We start from the raw sequence: 18,821 nt of genomic DNA on the forward strand, positions 1-18,821 counted from the left end.
ACACGAAAGCGAATTATTCAAATAAAATTGAACCATGTGTTACACCCGAAATGACCTAGTGTGTGTCTAGTGGACGTTAAACCCCATATCTCTCTCTCTCTCTCTATCTCTCTCTCATTTTAATCAATTGTAGGCCTACAAAGATATTTTTTACATTAAATATGAAGTGAGTTTAGATTTTTTTTATTAATTATTTGAAAATAGCATAATTTATACTTGAATCATATGGTAATATATAAAATAGTAACAAAGAGTTTTGTTTACTGGGGTTTTGAGGGTTTTTTTGTTCTTGGGGGTTTTAATTTGGGGCGTCATCTAATAGGGACTCGGGACATTTTCTCCCAAATCTTTGGGTGGATTTATTTAATCCCGATTAATGTGTGGTTTTTTTTTGTATGTTTTCCTTCGCCAAGTTTTCGATTTCTTGCCTATGCGGTTAACCCTTTTCATCTTGTAGTTATGGTTTCACCTGCTAATTAGTGTTTAATTGTTATCAATATATTATTATCTCTCATCTCGTCAATCTCTTATAATTATTACTTTGATCTGCTAAATTCAAATAAATTCTAATTGTTTTCAATACATTATGGCTTCGTTCCCCTAATTTTCGATTTCTTGCCTGTGCGGTTAACCCTTTTCATCTTGTAGTTATGGTTTCACCTGCTAATTAGAGTTTAATTGTTAATCTCTTATAATTATTAGTTTGATCTGCTAAATTCAAATAATTTCTAATGGTTATCAATACATTACAATCTTTTAATTTGTTAATCCTTTGTAATTGTTTATCCATATTCTTACTTCTCTCATCTTGTTAATTCTTAATTAATGATTAATCTGTTACAGGGTTCAAATTGTTAACTATATATTGCACCACATTTTTGAAGAACGAACGATGCTATAAATGATTATTTGCTTGATAACGATATCTGTATGTTTATCGAAACGTAGCATGCTAATAAATTCAGAAGTAGTATATCCATATAGGTGTTTTTAATTTGTGAAATCTACCTCTATATGTCTTATAAGGATTATGTTATGCGTTTTGCTTGATATTGATATGCATAATGTTGTTCAGATTGATAAGACAAACAAGAGGAACCCTATCAATGATTTTCAAAGAATTCATATATTTTTTAAAGAGTAATTGGTCTTTATTATGGATAGATTGTGCTTTATATAATTTTATAGGCACACCATTAAGTTCCAGTTGTGCGTATTGAAATATAATTTATGAAACAATTCGACAGGCTGAACCTACAGTGTATTACATGTATTGAGGTTATTATAGTTAATGATGTCTCATTTATTATTGTAGGTGTATGTACATGGTTGTGTCTATATGTTGATATATAATATGTCAATAACCTTGAACCCAGCCCCTATGCCCATGCCATTAACAGCTGATATCATATACACATATATGGCTATCAGTATATGAACATTATGACTCGTAATTATTCATATTTAAAATGACTTTCAGGCGGCAGTCAACGCATAAACCAAACCTCTAACTGTTCGGATGAATTTATTTTAGACTCAATATTATGAAACGGCGCGATAATCCTTTTATAAGATATGCTTTTATAAATATAGTTTACTGGTAGAAGAAGTGACTTTGGACTTTTGTGAAGGTAAGAAATGAAGATAATTTATTAGTGAACTATATAGATACACTCTAAACTAAAGAGATAATGTTTAAACATATGTTAAGTTGACATTTAATATAGTATACAGCATATATATTACTTCAATGGCTACCACGTTATACTCAAATAGTGAAGAATGTATAAGTAGACCCCCTCCCCTCCATGAGATTGAATTTATTATTTACCAATCAAATATTCTAGAACAATTTATTTGCTGGAAAATATACTCGGGTCATGTCTAACAGCAATCAACCAAAACTATTGTAAATGGTACAGCACCACAAATATTAAAACAAAGATGATATCCACACCTCGATACCCATACGATTGACATTTCTGCACTGATTGCTACCTGGTAACTTAAATCCAGTGTTACTTTTATTATCGTCTATCAGTTTTAACCTTCTGATAAACATAGATAATATAGACCCGGGAGTCTTTATGCTGCGGTGAATTTGTTTTTTAAATATCGGGCTTGATATAGCCTGTTGTGACTTTCTCAAATCATTAAATGTGATGTCAAATTTTGTTGTGTGGTGTTTATCTGGTTGACCGTGGACATCATAACATGACTTTGTTTAACAACAAACAATTTTCTAGAGATTTGGTATTTAGTCATAAAAAACTTTGATTGGGCTGTCAATCAAACCTTAATTCCGGAATTAAAAAAAAAAACTATCAAATTTCTGAGAAAATACGTCTGTTAAAAAATTCGACCCTTTTTGTAACCAAGCAGTCTCCCTTAGTTCCTCTATAAACATAGCTACCCGGATGCGCAGTTTAATATCACTCCCCGTTCTCACCCTAACTACTCACAGCAGTGAATTCATTTTACACTCAAGAATCCTAGACCACAGTGAATGCAGTTTGAAATTACTCCCTTCCTACCTGAGTTGAAAATCCAGAAACCGTACTGATTTCATTTTGGATACATGGCATAACTTACATCTAGCTAAGCTCAAGGTCAATTACTTGGCCTGAATAAACATTACCTAACCATACTGGCACATTTTAAACACAATTGATCCTTAGTTTACATGACCTCGTTAATCTAATTTCGCTTACCTTAGCTGACCTCCCAGATCTTATATGTCACCACTTCCAGTATTTCGGAACATGGCTCGACTGATCCCTAGTTCAATCCTTCGTTACCAATGGCCTTTTTTGAACTTACGGACGTTATGTATGTAGCATTTCCTTAAATGACCCTTAATTTACTAATTGCCCCAACTGGCAGTTTTTTGCAAGATTTTCTAACATGATCCCAGTGATTCCTAGTTGATCCCAGTTCCTGTTTTTCTATGTAAATTTTTTTACATGCATCTTGTCATTACTGTTTGTTCTTAATGACCTTTTTGACGTAACTGTCCCCATTTTTTGCTCCATTGATTCCTCGTTGGCCTTTGTCTTTGTTTGGCCCGTGTTTGATCTCCGAGATTCCCCCACCCCCACCTACTAACCTTTTTTTTTTTTTTTTGCAACATTTCTTAATTTACCCCTATTGGCCCATATTTGACCCCGGCCACCTATTGGATCCCAATGACCTATTTGTTGCAACAGTTCCTATCTAGACTCAGTCAAATGTTGACTCCATTGATCTCTAGTTGACGACCCCCATTGACTTTCAGGGTTTCACTTATGCAATATTTCCTTTGTCACCCACATTTAGTTGATCTTTTTGGAACTCACAAATCTAACTTTTGTAAAAATTTCTAACTTGACCCCTAGTTGGCCCCACTGACGTCTAGTTGACCCCACTGACCCCTAGTTGGCCCGAATGACCCCTAGTTGACCCCACTGACCTTACCCAAAAGATTTCATTGACGCAGCATATTTTACTTGACACCTATTTGACCTCGGAGACATTTTTGACCTCACCAAAACATTCAAAACATTTTTTACAACAATTCCTAACTTGACCTAGCTGACCCCACAGTTATTCCTAGTTGATATCAATGTCCTTCTTTGACATTCAGGATTTCATTTATACAATATTTTCTAACTTTACCTCTATTTGACTTTAGTGACCTTTAGTGATCTCACTGACCTCTACTGGAACTTTACCCGGTACCCTACTAGTTGACCCTACTGACCCCTAGTTCACCCCAGTGACCTTTTACAGAATTCCGTTGATACAATATTCCTTAAAAAATTTGTCAACAAACCATTTGATAGTTAATGCTGATCCAAGATGGTTGACATCTGTTTACGTTCGCAACGATGTAAACAAATTCTATTTTTTTACTTCCAACTAAAATTTGGTCAAATTTGGAAGGCTTTTGGGATGGGTATGTCGAAAGTTAATTAATTTTGTTTTGTTTTGGTTTTTTTAAATTCGCTGGAAGACCTACTCGAATTTCTTTGTGTGACAAAGGACGGGTCATTCAAACAATAATACCTCTCCTCCCCCTTTTCCGAAAAGCTTGTAAAAGTAATTTAGACTACAGTTTTTAATGGATATTTTTCAAATTAGTTGTGAAGCATTTAGGCCTGCAGCTAGAATTTCTAGCTTGCTTAGAAACACAATTTCGCAACTCCCATCTAAACAAACAATACATTTTAGAAAGCTTATAACACCAGGAACACAAATCAGAGACTTCCAAGAAAAATCGTCATAATTGTCAAGTAAATGCTATAGTTATACTAACAATTCTGAAGTTGGCATAAATTGAACAAGCGATTGCCATGCAAGATACGCTAACAGTTTGTAAGGGATAGACAGAGAACAAGCTAAAAAAAACCCGATTTTTTTCTATCGATGAATTTCCATTTTACGCTTTCACGACCATTGCTTTGGGGTCTATTCTGTATACCATTGTTTGCTAATGCTGTTTAGTGTTTTTACTAATTTCTAGCAGCCCAGGCCGAATTTGATCAATTTTAAAGTTAGTAATACTGACGTTATTACTTGAATTATTTTATTTACATTCCAGATGACTGACTCGAAGAAAACGAACTCCCCTAAAAGAGTACAGAAAAGCACAGTGGATGATGAATTTCCCGTTCCACCAGATGGTGGTTGGGGTTGGGTTGTAACTTTTAGCTCATTCATGGTCAGCGTTTTAGTCGATGGCGTGTGTTTCAGTTTTGGAATATTTTTTACGAAATTTATGGACTATTTCCAAGAATCTAAAATGAAGACATCTTGGGTTGGATCCGTTTTGAATGGAACTTACTTGGTACTGGGTCAGTATATCTTCTCAATAATTATATCTTCCAAATGCAGTATCCATGTGTAAACCGGAACTCGGATTACCCCCACAAACTCTACTTATTATAGCAAGCATATTTATAATTAAATTATTATTTAAAGATGCATAATGTAAGAGCTGAATCTGCCTGTTTTAGATCTTCCTTGAGGCTTCAAATAGTATATAGATTTTAGACATTTATTCACATGCCAAGCACATAATCAACTCACTAGTATTTCGGATGGCCGTGACTTTTAATGGATTAAAAGACGATCGCTATTTAATAATTTAATCTAAAAATGAATAATCGAGACTTGGTTTATATCGTAGCAGAGTTACTTGACAACCGCGACTATTTAGTTAAAAGTTCAAACACCGATAATTCGCTACTTTTCTTCGAATTACAAGCGTCAAGGGTCCCATTTCGTGCACCTTATATTGAATTTGCAACATCACACTTTGGAACATGGAATAGAATTGAAAGGGGTTTAACTTACGTTTGATTAACGCCATTATGAGAAAATAACATATTTATTTCTATTGTTACGTGCGCAATGCGCCATTCAATGTGTTACTCTTTATCGGATTTCAACTGTCAATGATTGTTTTACGCGCACGACAACTTGTAATAAGTTTCTGATCGCCCATAGGATCATTCGTTTTTATTATCTCATTAAAATATAGGACTTTCTGATTCATGAACAACTGGCCACTTAATCATCTTAATGAGTGCGTCGAGAATTCCAATGTCATTTCTGATTAAAGTTCGCAATTGAGCATGATAAGTTTTCATTACTCATTATCACACATGCCAAGAACTAAAGTTATGACTGAATTTTACCGATTTCCGTTCAGGAATATTGCCCTGGATCACATTAGCTCATAAGATGAGTAAGTCAATTGATTTTCGATAATTACTGTCAGAATTATTGCCCTTGTTTACATTGAAAATTCTGACAATCGGCCCAGCTGATGAAGTTGTCATCTGCTATTTGTAGAATTTTATATGCGTTGTTTACATTTGCAAATTGCCTATGAAATTGTTACGATTTATGGATTACTGCTCATGATCACTTTTAGTGTCATGGTCCACTTATCAGTGAAAGAACAGCAATGCGTTCGTAACTACGAAAACTGGATCGGAAGTCGTGATTTCTACTGGAGAACTGGGGTAGCTAAAATTATATCGAGTTTACGACATATGACGTAACAAGATGGCAGCCAAAATTACAAAGTTGAAAGTTTTGAACGGTAAATTACTATTTTTGTAGTTATATAATATGTTTGTTGTGGATGTGCATATCGATCTGAATACGTGATTTATAGAATTTTACATATTGGGATACATTTTCTGAACAATGACAAAAAACACATTAAACAGAAAACGGGAAAAATTCTATTTTGTACTAACTTGTTGTTGTGCCGTACGGCAGTTCAGGTTTTAGGACGGTACGGTCTATATCAACAGTTTCAGTAACTGTGGTTTAACGCACAATCGGCACAAACTAGGTCTTTTCGGGATTAACGTACTACGTTTCTTTGAAATTTAAAATGTCTACATACCGTAGATATTACCAGTAGGCATATGCTAAGCTAATTGATCGTGAAGCTAATCGACAATAGACTTTATCTAATTTTTCACGGCTTAATGTACGATAAATTGTTCTTAGATTGATTATTTAACATTTAATTAAAAAAAACTAAACCAAAATAGACCAACGGAATATGTAGATGTTTTCTAGCTTGAATTTAATTAGATTTAAAAGATGCCCATCAAAAGATTGACCAATATTTAAGGGTTATACTGGCTTGTTTATGTCGTTTGCATTAGATGCCGAACGATGATAAATTTTCAATTTATCATATCTTTGTAAATACTGAACCGAACTGAAACGTCTTTGGACTGATATTCCTTTTAGCGATTTAAATTTTACAAATGTTGGTTAAAGGTTTTAAGAATCCTTGAAGGGATAATGACAGCCATGTTGTGCACCCGAACACGACAAGTGTGGTATTTACTATTTTCTAATGTGAAACACGATATTTCCAAGCGGTAACGAATACAGCATATGTTTCGTCACCTGAACACACATGTTTATCATTTATTATGTCTTTTTCAGGGCCTATTGTCGGTTCTTTAGTAACAAAATTTGGTTGTAGGAACGTGGCCTTGGTTGGAGCTATAATTGCTGCTACTTCATTCTTTATCAGTTCCTTTTCACCAAACATTGAGGTTCTTACTGTCACCTATGGTCTGATGGGAGGTAATAACTAATTTATTGTCATATAACAGTAGCGGATCGATAATAGTGGAAGAAAGAGAAATGGGGTTTAATGCCTACTCGAAACAAACTAGGTCATTTTGGGACTAACCTATGGTTCAATTTTTATACGTCCACATTCATAATGTGGACGAATATTGCCGTCGCCCCTGTCTGTGTATATATGGGTGTGTTTGTGTCTGTGTGTCGCATACAGGCCACAATTCTTAAGTGATCATCTTGAAACTTTACATACTTATTCCTGATACCCTAGGGATGATCCTTATTGTTTTTGGTGCATGCCCGACCCCAAGGGGCAGAGCCACGCCCATTTCTTGTATTTGTTTGTTTGTCGTCTACAGGCCGCATTTCTTAACGTATCATCTTTAAATTTTGCATACTTATTCTGTTTGGGGTGCATGCCCAACCCCCATGGACAGAGCCACGCCCATTTTCTTTTTGTGTGTCGCATACAGGCCACAATTCTTAATCGATCGTCTCAAAACATTTTTCATATGAATTCCTTATACCCTAAGGATGATCCTTATTGGTTTTGGTGCATGCCCCAACCCACTGGGGCAGTGTCACACCCATTTTTTAAAATTAATATTTTGTTTGTAAATTTGGCAAAACAAACTCAACGCCTAGCCTTTTTGCCTCTTGTCATATTACAGCCATTTTATATTTCGTTCTCCTCATTTTAAAAAGTACGATATCAATCAAAGCAGGAATGTGGACGTATATTGCAGCGTTAGCGATGCTCTTGTATTTCAATAATTCGTTTCCGCGTAGGGTTCTTTTGTAGTGGAAGGAAAACGGAGAAAACCTACGAGGTTTCACAGCCGACCCTTTGACAGCACGAGCTGGAAATCGAGACTACGTCACTTGAACTTATGATAAAAATCGCACGCGTTAGATCACTAAACCAACCAACACCAAGGATCGGTAACAATCGGACTATTTATTATAACAAGTAGTATGTATTAAAAATTATAAATTACGTTGTGTAGGAATCGGTAATTTTTTACCGCTTTGTTACATTACAGGTACTGGGCTTGGTTTCATGTATCTTCCAGCAATTGTTATGGTTGGATATTATTTCGAAAAACGAAGAGCTTTAGCAACTGGTATAGCCTGTTGTGGTTCAGGAATTGGAGCGTTTGTGTTTGCTCCCCTTTGTGAATTTCTTTTAGAAGAATATAACTGGCAAGGTGCCACGTGGATATTGTCAGCTATTGTGTTAAATGGTTTAATATTTAGCGCGTTTTACCGACCGGTTAGTAATCTAAACAAGGACGTTTTGGAGCGAAAGGGAGTTAACTCGGAAAACACTTGCGATACTGATGAATTTTATCTCGTTAACGCAAAGTGTTTTCCTGTGATGAATCCCGATGCGGAATCACTTAAAGCATGCAGAATGCACCCCTGGGAACTAACAAATAGCCCTGTGTATAGATGTAAGTCAGTAGATATTCCAACAATTAATACAAAAATCGCTAATAACGATAGCGATCGCTTAAATATGGAAATAAGTCGAATGGCACACAGTCACCATGACATTGCCGATAAAAAAGTGAAATTGGAATATTACAATCCACTGCAGAGAAAGGATATATTTTACAGTGGTAGTATATCTAACTTGAAAATGCACCAAAATGTTAAATTATCACAGAATTATATTAACAAATTAAATGAAGAACAATCCAAAGGCAGGCTTTCAAATGAAAGCGAAGGTGGTGATCGTGGAACGTGTGGGTTTCTTAAAAAACACGTCGACTTATCTCTACTATCAAGTCCCAAATTTTTAGTGTATGGTACTTCATGTTTTTTATGTATGGCAGGTGAGACCCTTTGTTATAACCTAACTCATACCTTTCTCTCATAAGCAATAGTGTGACATCGCCATTAAAGTGTAATGGTTCATTTGACTTCAGTAGCGGATCTAGATGGGGGGGGGGGGGCAAATCTAGGGGCAGAATCTCGAGATCTGCTTGCCAGTTCTGTTTGTTTTGTGAGAGTGGACAGAACATTTGTACAGTCTGTCGCCCCACGACCCACGTACTAGTGGTACTACTAACTGGGCACTTCACTATATAACCGTTAATATGATAGTGATGAGAAATAAAGATCACAAAGGAGTAGAAGAATGGTGACATAATGGAATCGAACGCACTCACCTTTGAATCCGCGCCAGTTTGACTCATTTGAGCAAGAAAGCCACCCCATACAATACCATAAAATTCCGTGAAAATGACGTTCCCATATATAGGTAAAGCCTACAAAACGTGTCAAATTACAGCTCATTAATAGTATTTTCTTTAATTTTTTCAGGTTTTTTTGTTCCTTTTATGTATATACCACCCCTAGCACAAGATCTAGGTATATCAGCCCAGAAGGCCGCCTTCCTTATATCAATCATTGGTATTGTAAATACAGTAGGGCGTGTGCTAACTGGTTATATATCCGATCAAGTCTGGGCTGATTGTCTTCTAATAAATAACATAGCCCTTATTATAGGTGGAATTGCTACCATTCTAGTGCCTTTTTATACTAATTTTGGTATTCTTGCTGCGTATTGCTGTGTATTTGGTTTGAGTATAGGTGAGTACCATACATTCATAAGTTGTCGTCGTGATTCTCTTACAAATTCTACTGAACGTCTGTTTCGTGAAGGAGATCTTATTCCCGACCTTTTACATGTTAGTCAAGGGTTTAATGCATTCATGCAAGGGAATATAGTAAAGTAATATGAGTTTCTGGTTTACTGCTGAAATGCCTTAAGAGTGCGCCATCACGACTTCTCTCCACACAAGGGGTGGATTTTGACTAAGAGTTAGGACCAACTGTACTTAAAGTAGCTAAGTCTGTAACTCAGTATCATCCAAAGTCCGCGACATTGAAAACACAAATTATTGGTCAGTTTAAATCAACATTGATGTTGTGATCTTATCGTGTACCATAATGCGTTTCAGCACCGTTTGTAACAAGGAACTTGAAGAACGAGGCTAGTTATTTCCACAAGTCATGGCAAAGCAGTGACGGCATATTCTTATCTGGAGAGCATGCACAATAAATACTTTCAGTGTAGGCTGGAATAACCAGACGCTAGAAATTGCCATTCGAATGAGATTCTGGCGTATTTCGCCGAACACAATTGATTAGAAATTACAGTAAAAACAGAAACGATTGAATGTAAATCGGTTTATATACATTCATATTACATTATTATAGTATTATTCGTGTCCCAAATATTAGCGATTGAGCTCCTTTAATAAGTACTGATATTTAACATAATGGCAATGTTTTACATGTGATACAAATGGTTAAATATTCCAACTATAATTTAATCCAAAAATCCTTCCCGTAGCCACGGTGGCTAAGTGGGTAAGACGCTGGCTCGCTAGTCTGGATGTCGCGTGTTCGATCACTGCTGTTTAGTCATTCGCATGAGACGAAAAACCGAGGTCCCGTGTATATATTGGCATGCCCGTGTATATATTGGCATGCATGTAAAAGACCCCTCATAGTACACTGCATGGCGTATGCCCGTCTTCATTAGCCCAGTCGGATCAAAACAGTAGGACGTTAAACTCCATTTCATTTCATTTCCATTTCCAAATAAACTTGCCTTACTTGATCCGTAATAACGATTTGAACAACTAACATACGACATTCAGCTCACTGATAATTTATGTGAAGACGAAGATATTATAAGATGAACTGCAGACTAGGGCCGTACATATAGATTTTACTTGGAGGGGTGTTTTGTAAAAATGAAATTACTGTTGCACAGACCCCTATTACGAGTGACGCTGCCACGAGCAGAGCACCACAGATGTGAGATTTCTAAGTAGGGGTGGGGGAGGGGGTCCTTGGGAATCTAGACTCTCTGAAATGCCATTTTCTGGACTTTGGGGGAAGATGTTGCAGAATTCTAATAGTCAGAAAACACATGAGTAAAACCGAGTACTACGCATGGGAATTCGTGTTATTTATTAGGAATTTTGCAAGAAAGTACAAAGTACTGTGAATCTGTGACAACTTATGAAAGTGATAATAAAGACATCATTTACACGGACCTATATCTTCGATATATTGTTGTGGTGAATATACATAAATTAGCAAAGGTATGACTATATCCTCATATTTTCATCAAGCGTTCGCACTTAGTCAAGTCTGACCACTGATCAGCGATTTTGTCAAGATCGATCGTTCTATGAATCCTCTGGAAAATTCTGATGTCCGTGAGGTTTATGCTGATTTATGCTGTCCGCGAGGTTTATGCTGAATATTTCTGGCAATGTGATTGAAGTGGGCATAACTCTTTGGTAACAAAAGTGTATTGTGTACACGTGTTTGAATATTCAAACCTGGGGGAGGGGAGGGGTGGGCTGCTGTTGTTTTCAATTTGTCAATCCATAATGTTTCTCTTGTTAGCCTAAACGTTTAATTCCTTCTGGAGTTTCAAAGTCGCTCTTGGTCTTTTCTGTTGGCGTGACAACGAGATCAGAAATGTCATGATTTGGTTGTTTGAAGTGATTTCAGACCAGTTTGTCTGTTTTGGTGACTATGTCTGATCGGTGACCGTTAATTCTCCCCGAAGTGCATTTTCGGTCTCTCCTACCTATTGTTTGTCACATTGTCTGTCTACATGAAATTAGATAAATTATGTTTGAACTGCTGCATGAAAGTTGGTCTAATATTGGGAATTTTGTGCCAGATGTTTTGTAATGGAACTGGTCGGATATGTTAATGATTTTGCATGTTTAATATCTGGGATGGTCACAAGTTTTGGTTTTAAATGCTAATTGCATATTGTTTGCTTCTTTTACGCGTCGGAGATAGCGTTTGGAGTATCTCCTTTCTCTTAGGTTGCTAAATACCGGCGTACATGCTGACTCAAAGTCGGCCGTCTGAGTACATATCTTATGGAAACGGAGAATATGAGATTTTATTTTATGATCAGTAGTGGAATACCGCGTTTTATCAGTGAAAATATAAGTTTTCTTGCTTCTCGATGAAATAAAATATGTTATTCACTCTAAAACGACAAATATCCTCTATTTATGATGCCAGAGAAGATATGTTTTTGGTGAAAGGAGCTTTTGAACAGTAATTGATATGTGTCGGTTTCTTTGAAAAATACTTCAGTTTTTGATGTTGTTACTTTTAAAAATGGTGGTGTCAAGGAAATCTATGCTGTTATGACTATGAAAACGTCATCTAGAAAACGTCCATAGAAATCTGGTTTAATGGGCAGAGTGGCAGAACTTCCCTTTCCCACTCCGCCATGAAGAGATTTGCAATCGCAGTTCCGGAAGACTGGAAGTATACTTGGTCGTTGAAGATGAAGTCATGCCTCCACTGACAGATGTCGAGTAATTTGAGGATTTCTTCGTCCGGTCTGGATGCTTGCACGTTCCTAAGAAATGCTTCCATAACTGCTTCAACTCTTGTGTTATTATCGATGTTCGTGTACATGCTCTGTACGTCGATAGATATAAAGATGGTACGCTCAGGTAGGAAGCGTGTTGGCATGCTAGGGGTAATGGTCTATATATTGTGATACGTTTTATGATTGCCTGAAAATGGGGTCTATTGATATTATCGTGGGGTTGGAATAAACTTAAGGCTTTTATCAAGTATGCTAAGTTTTAGAAGGCTGAGAAGTCTGTCGCTCAAATTGACAACTGTTTGTCCTAAAGACGGCTTCTCATTCCTTTTCTCTGATTCTAGTTTAAATTCCCCATCCAGCAGTTGATTATCAACCTCGTCGTGTCTGGGCTCCAATGGATGGCGTCGTTTCCTTTCAATTCTAATTTGACCTTGATGTTTGGTAGTGTGGTGGCGTTTGGTAAAGGTACAGCGGAGATCAATTGGTTATAGCTGTTGATGTTTTGGTAGGCGATCTGGCTGTCTAGTTGGAATCGGGAAGGAGTGGGGATCTGTGTGATGAATATCTTGGCTGTTGAGAAAACTGCTCTAGCCACCGCGGGCAGATCTAGTATCTGCTCATGTATCCTTGGTCCAACTTCCTCCCTGTTGTTGAGTCCGACGTGTATAACCATTTCCTCGTGTTCAGGTCCCATCTATTTCTGTAGGGTATGTTTGATGTGGCAGATCTTGGCTCCAGAATAGCTATGGATCTCCCAGCCTCCGACAAAGAATACTTCTCATCTTTACCTTTGTAGCTGTATGGTCTCTACGTTGAAAGTCTAATTGATCGTCTCCAGCTGGTAGAAGGCTTGGAAGTGGTTTCAAGGATAGGAATGGTGGGCGATCTAGGGGACAGACAGTCAATGAGAACGTTCAGTGAAGATATGGAACCCGAGGACGGAGGTGAGCTAGACAAAACCTGGGGCGGACTGGTTGGCCTAGCTGCACGTCTCGGGGGTGTGTTAAAGTTGCAATTGCAAATTTTCAAGTTATATTTTTAAAATGTATTAAAATAAAGCCTTAAAATAGATGGTATCCATAAACAGTCCTACCTTGTTAAAGAATAATCATATTAATCCTATAATTCGCTATTGCCAGCTGAGGAATTGGCAAAAATATCATTTTTAACTTCAAATTCCAACGTTGGAAAATGGCTGCCCCATGTTGTCAATAGCAAAACAGGGGAGGTAATTGTGTTGTTATTTCCTGTGTCATAGATTTTTAAGGGTGGGAAATAATGCCCATGATCGTATAATAGTGATTTAATAACCTATTGAGCAAAAGACATAGAAATAATTATGTTTTGACTTTCTTAGAAAATTTGAAATTCTCGCTTTAATGTATGTGTCTTCTCCAGGTGACAATGTTCTCTTGTGTGTTTCGTTTTGGTGTGTCCTGGAGAGAAGGTTGTGTGTGATTTGCATGGGTGAGGGAGGAGGGGTGACAGCTTTAGGAAGAGTGGACAGGGGGCGGTGGTACTCTGTCTTTGCCTTCACACTATCCTGAAGTCGCTTGTCGTAAGAATTCTTGGCCCCATGCTAGGGCGTGGCTAGAGTACTCTTGTACAGCGTCTTTGGTAAAGTTTTTAAAAATTTTAAAATGTATCTCCAGACCGAACTTTTTAATCATATATACAACTGATTCAATACGGTTCTAGCTGTCTTTGGGTAAAACGTTTATCACGTGTACTAAATCATGTTCTCTGTGTTTTTAACTATCATGTCTTTTTATACGTCCACATTATGAATATTGCCGTCGTTCCTGTCTGTGTGTATGTATGTATGTGAGAGAGAAATGGGGTTTAACGTCCACTTGACACAAACTAGGTCATTTAGGGACTAGCATATGGCTCAATTTTATTTCAATAATTCACTTGCGCGTAGGGGTCTTTAACAGTCGGAGGAAACCGGTGGACCCGAGAAAAAACCCGCGAGGTTGGACACGCGACCCTACTCCTTGTCATGTAGAACCGGGCAATCGAAACCACGCCATTTGAATCAATGACTGACTTTATGATACAACGCGCACGCGCTAACCTTTCTGCCATCCAACCTCTCTATGTATGTGAGTGTGTGTCTATGTGTCGTCTACAGGCCGCAATTCCTAACTGATCGTCTTAAAACTTTAAATACTTATTCCTTATACCCTAAGGACGATCTCTTTTGTTTTTGGTGCATGCCCGACCCCCAGGGGCAGAGCCACGACCATTTATTTTGTATTTGTTTGTTTGCCGTCTACAGGCCGCATTTCTTAACGGATCCACTTGAAACTTTGCATACTTCTTCCTTATAGCCTAAGGATCATCAAGGGGCAGATTTACGCCCATTTTCTTTCTGTGTGTCTGTGTGTTGCCTACATGCCGCAATTCTTAATCGATCGTCTTGAAAACTTTTCATACTTATCTCTTATACCCAAAGGATGACCTCTATTATTCTTGATGCATGCCCAACCCCCTTGGACAGAGCCGTCGCAATTCTGACCATACTTATTCCTTATACCCTAAGGATGATCCCTATTGTTTTTTTGTGAATCCCCCCCCCCCCACACACTCTAGGGCAGAGCCTTATCCATCTTATCCATATTTCTTTGTGTGTCTATGTGCTGCCTACAGGCCACAATTCTTAATGGAGAGTCTTGGAACTTGGCGTTTATATTCCTTATCGCCTAAGGGCGGTAACTATTGATTTTGGTGCATGTGTCGACTCCCAGGGGAAGAGCCACGCCCAATGTTTGTGTTTATCGTATACAGGCCAATTCTGAATGGATCATCTTGGAACTTAGCATAATTATTTCCTTTACCGTAAAGACAGAAACTATTATTTTGGTGCATGTCCCAACACCCAGGGTTTGTGTCACACTTTTTTTTTATTAATTTTTTGTCTGTAAATACAGATTTTGTTCAAATTCAGCATATCAATCATTTCAATAACAAGGTTGTACCTATTAATATTGTTCCATCTCCAATCCCCAGGGGCAGAGCCACGCCCAATTTTTGTGTTTATCGTCTGCAGGCTGCAATTCTGAATGGATCATCTTGGAACTTGGCATATTTATTCCTTATACCGTCAAAACAGTAACTATTTATTTTGGTACATGCACCGATCCCACGTTTTTGTTAATAATTAGTCTGTAAATTTTGGCAAAACAAACACAACACATAGCCTTCTTTGCCTCTTGTCATTTTACAGTCGTTGGAGCCATTTCATACTTCATTCTCTTCATTTTAAAACATACCATATCAATCAAAGCATGAACGTGGACGTGTATTGCAACGGTAGTGTTTGCTCTTGTTTATGGATTAATGTTTGATCATTGTTGTGCTTTTTTTGCTTTTTTTTAAAGGTTGTACTTGTGTAAGTTGAATTGTCGGCGCTATATATATTAATTATTATTAATGCGGATGTCGACATAGTAAAGGCCGCTACTGAAGTGGTAGAGTTGCATTCCACGATGTTGATATTGGGGAGGACACAGATCTTCTGATACTGCTGCTATATAATGTAAACACCCGTGCAAAAAGACTTTATTTTCGTTCCGACAAACAGGGCGCCAAATAAGTGTATGATATAGACTGTCTCTAAAAACTTCTAGGATCTAGAGTATGTTCCCAAATCTTGTTTCTTCGTGCGTTTACCAGCTATGATAGCACATCCAGGACCCGTAGCATTGAAAATGAAAATCAATGTTCCAAAAGCTTATTAAAGGAGATCCTGTAATAATAACAGTATAAGCAATATAGATCGTTTATGTCTTTCTGTGATCGCCATCTTGTAGTTGGGAATGATCATGATGCCCTAGAAGCATCTTCCTCTCGTCCTCAAAGGAACTGTTTTCATAAACTATCATGATAATATTTTACAGAAAAACATGGGGTAATAGTACAGCATAAACATACCGTATTGCGTCATTGTAATGTTGGGAGTAAGTTTTATGCTCTAAAGACCTTTCAATGTCATGTTCCGATAATCTCAAAATACATTTATAGGGATTAAAGCCAAAAATTTAAAATATTTTAAAACATAGATGTGCCGGTCGTCAAGAGTTGACCTTATATGTCATTTTGATATCACATAAAACATATTATAAGGTCTTAAACCAACCGTTTAGGATTTTCTTGTATATTGATTAGGCGAATGTCGGCCTTCTTGGATTTTACCAATTTCTACCGCTTTCCGATCAGCGAAATTTGATAAACTTTTGGGATATTACACAAATGCAAAAAAAACCCTTTTTCTTGCAATCTTTGCGGAGTAAAATCATAAATTCACTGGTCTATAATTCCAAAGAATAGAGATTTGGTTCCTATTTACACAAATTATTATGACCTCAAACATCATTGTTTAAGATAAGTCATCTGTAACCTACGCGTATGTTGAAGTAAAGTGAAGTTAGTGTGGTTTTTAAGTTGATGGAGTATAATTGTTCTTTACAGTGAATCTGATCATTATTAATGGATGTATGTCTTTTGTTTTCAGCTGTTTTTGTGTCATTAAGATCAATTATTATGGTCGAATTGATGGGGTTAGAGAAACTCACAAGTGCGTTTGGCCTGGTAATAATGTGTCAAGGTCTTTCTTCATTTATCGGTGCTCCGATAGCTGGTTAGTATTGGTCGAAATTTTTTCATTTCACAAGAATTTCACACAGACGACTTGGATATTAAGTTATGTTTTCATTGTTGTTAATCTTTGTATACGCCTACCTTAAAATGTGGTCGCATACTGTCGTAGCTCCTGTCCGCCCGTCGTCCATTATTGCTTGTGGGTGCTCTATAGGCTTACATTATCATCCGATTGACTTACAATTTTCACAAAGTACTTTTGATATGATCATGAGTCAACGAAGTCTTGAAATTCATGAGACAAAACAATTTTCATTGATTTCCAATAATTGCTGTTTGGTGGCCCTTGATCACGCTGAAAAATGATGTGGACGCTCTAGATGCTAAAGGTATTATCTCATTTACTTGACATTTCAACGCAGTTTGCATGTTTATGGTCCGATGATACTATTAAGATCTTGTGGGCCCGTTTGTGGTTAAATTGATTATCTGGTTGATAAGAAATTTATACACAGTCTATGAGCATGAGACCAAGAATCCTATTGATTTTCAACAATTAACGATAACCCTAACAGCTAAGGTTACCATCTGATGACGGATACTTGCTTTGTGTAATAAATGTTAGCACTAGGAAGAACTAGAGGCCAAATCAAGTGTTGATTATTGATTGTAATTACTCTTAATCCGTTTCCATTAACCATAAAAGATATGCTATATCCTTTGTGAACTCCTCAGACGTTTTGTTGTCAGGCCACCTATCATTTAAAATCGAAAACGAAATGTGATAAGTGATTATAATTGGATATTGATGGAGGTTTATCCCAAATGTATTGATTTTATATATTTACTTGTTGTTTTATGTTTGTTAAAAGGTGCAATATCCGACTCTACAGGCAATTACGATGCGGCATTTTATATGGCGGGATCTGTCCTTGCCATGGCTGGAATTATATGTCTACCACTTCGTAGAATTGCTTCATGGGAAGATGAGAAAAAGTACAGTGAAGGTGAAATTACACCCATGATATCAAATGCCGAGATAAAAACCAGTTTGAATGATTAAAACATTTTACTTTTTATTACGAATGAATTTTGTAAATTTGTAAACATAAATGTAATACGAATTCTCAGAATTATATTTTATATTATATTCTATATTATACTTCCATTCATTTATAACCCCTTGGCGTCCCTCTATATTTTTGTTATTATTATTTTCTGTGTGCACAGTTGGAACAGTAGGCTAAAGCCTAGCTTATGTCACCCAACGACGCGATAAAACTGACGGCGACTCATAGCAACTAACAGCTGATGTCGCTACAACTGAATTTATCCACGACTGGACACAACCACGAAGCAATCAATTAATCATAGTCGTAAGCGCCTTCATGTCGCCTGGTGTCAATTGCAGAATCGGGGCCACAGCTGATCACATTACTGACACGTGATAACCTTCAAAATGGCCTCATTGCACTTGTCAGCCATGTTTGTTACCGCCCCCTGGGTACCACGCGACTAAATAACCGAAACGTATTGGCTACCTCAGCGAGGCGCCGACTCAAGGTAGTCGTAGGTGCGCTCAATACGTTAGTTCATTAAGAGGTTTATAGAAATATATATTAAAGCACATAAAAGAAAAATTATTTAGTTTCATTTGGTTTTGTTCGTAAAAAGAGATCGATCTGGGCTTGTTCTGTGCTATCTAACAAATCCGAAGTCGACCTGA

At 37.1% G+C, this 18,821-nt stretch overlaps 1 protein-coding gene across 1 annotated transcript; it reads left to right on the plus strand.

The window, feature by feature from the left end:
• The first annotated feature begins 1,453 nt into the window (after positions 1-1,453).
• Positions 1,454-18,605, plus strand: LOC126829634 (monocarboxylate transporter 12). The gene is made up of 7 exons (XM_050559617.2): positions 1,454-1,631; positions 4,580-4,832; positions 6,958-7,101; positions 8,145-8,939; positions 9,430-9,699; positions 17,010-17,135; positions 17,968-18,605. Exons 2-7 carry the CDS (start codon positions 4,580-4,582, stop codon positions 18,156-18,158), a joined length of 1,779 nt encoding a protein of 592 aa, XP_050415574.1. The 5' UTR covers positions 1,454-1,631; the 3' UTR covers positions 18,159-18,605.
• Positions 18,606-18,821: the final 216 nt, after the last annotated feature.

Source organism: Patella vulgata, chromosome 8, assembly GCF_932274485.2.
Source record: "Patella vulgata chromosome 8, xgPatVulg1.2, whole genome shotgun sequence".
Taxonomy (NCBI): Eukaryota; Metazoa; Mollusca; class Gastropoda; family Patellidae; genus Patella; species Patella vulgata.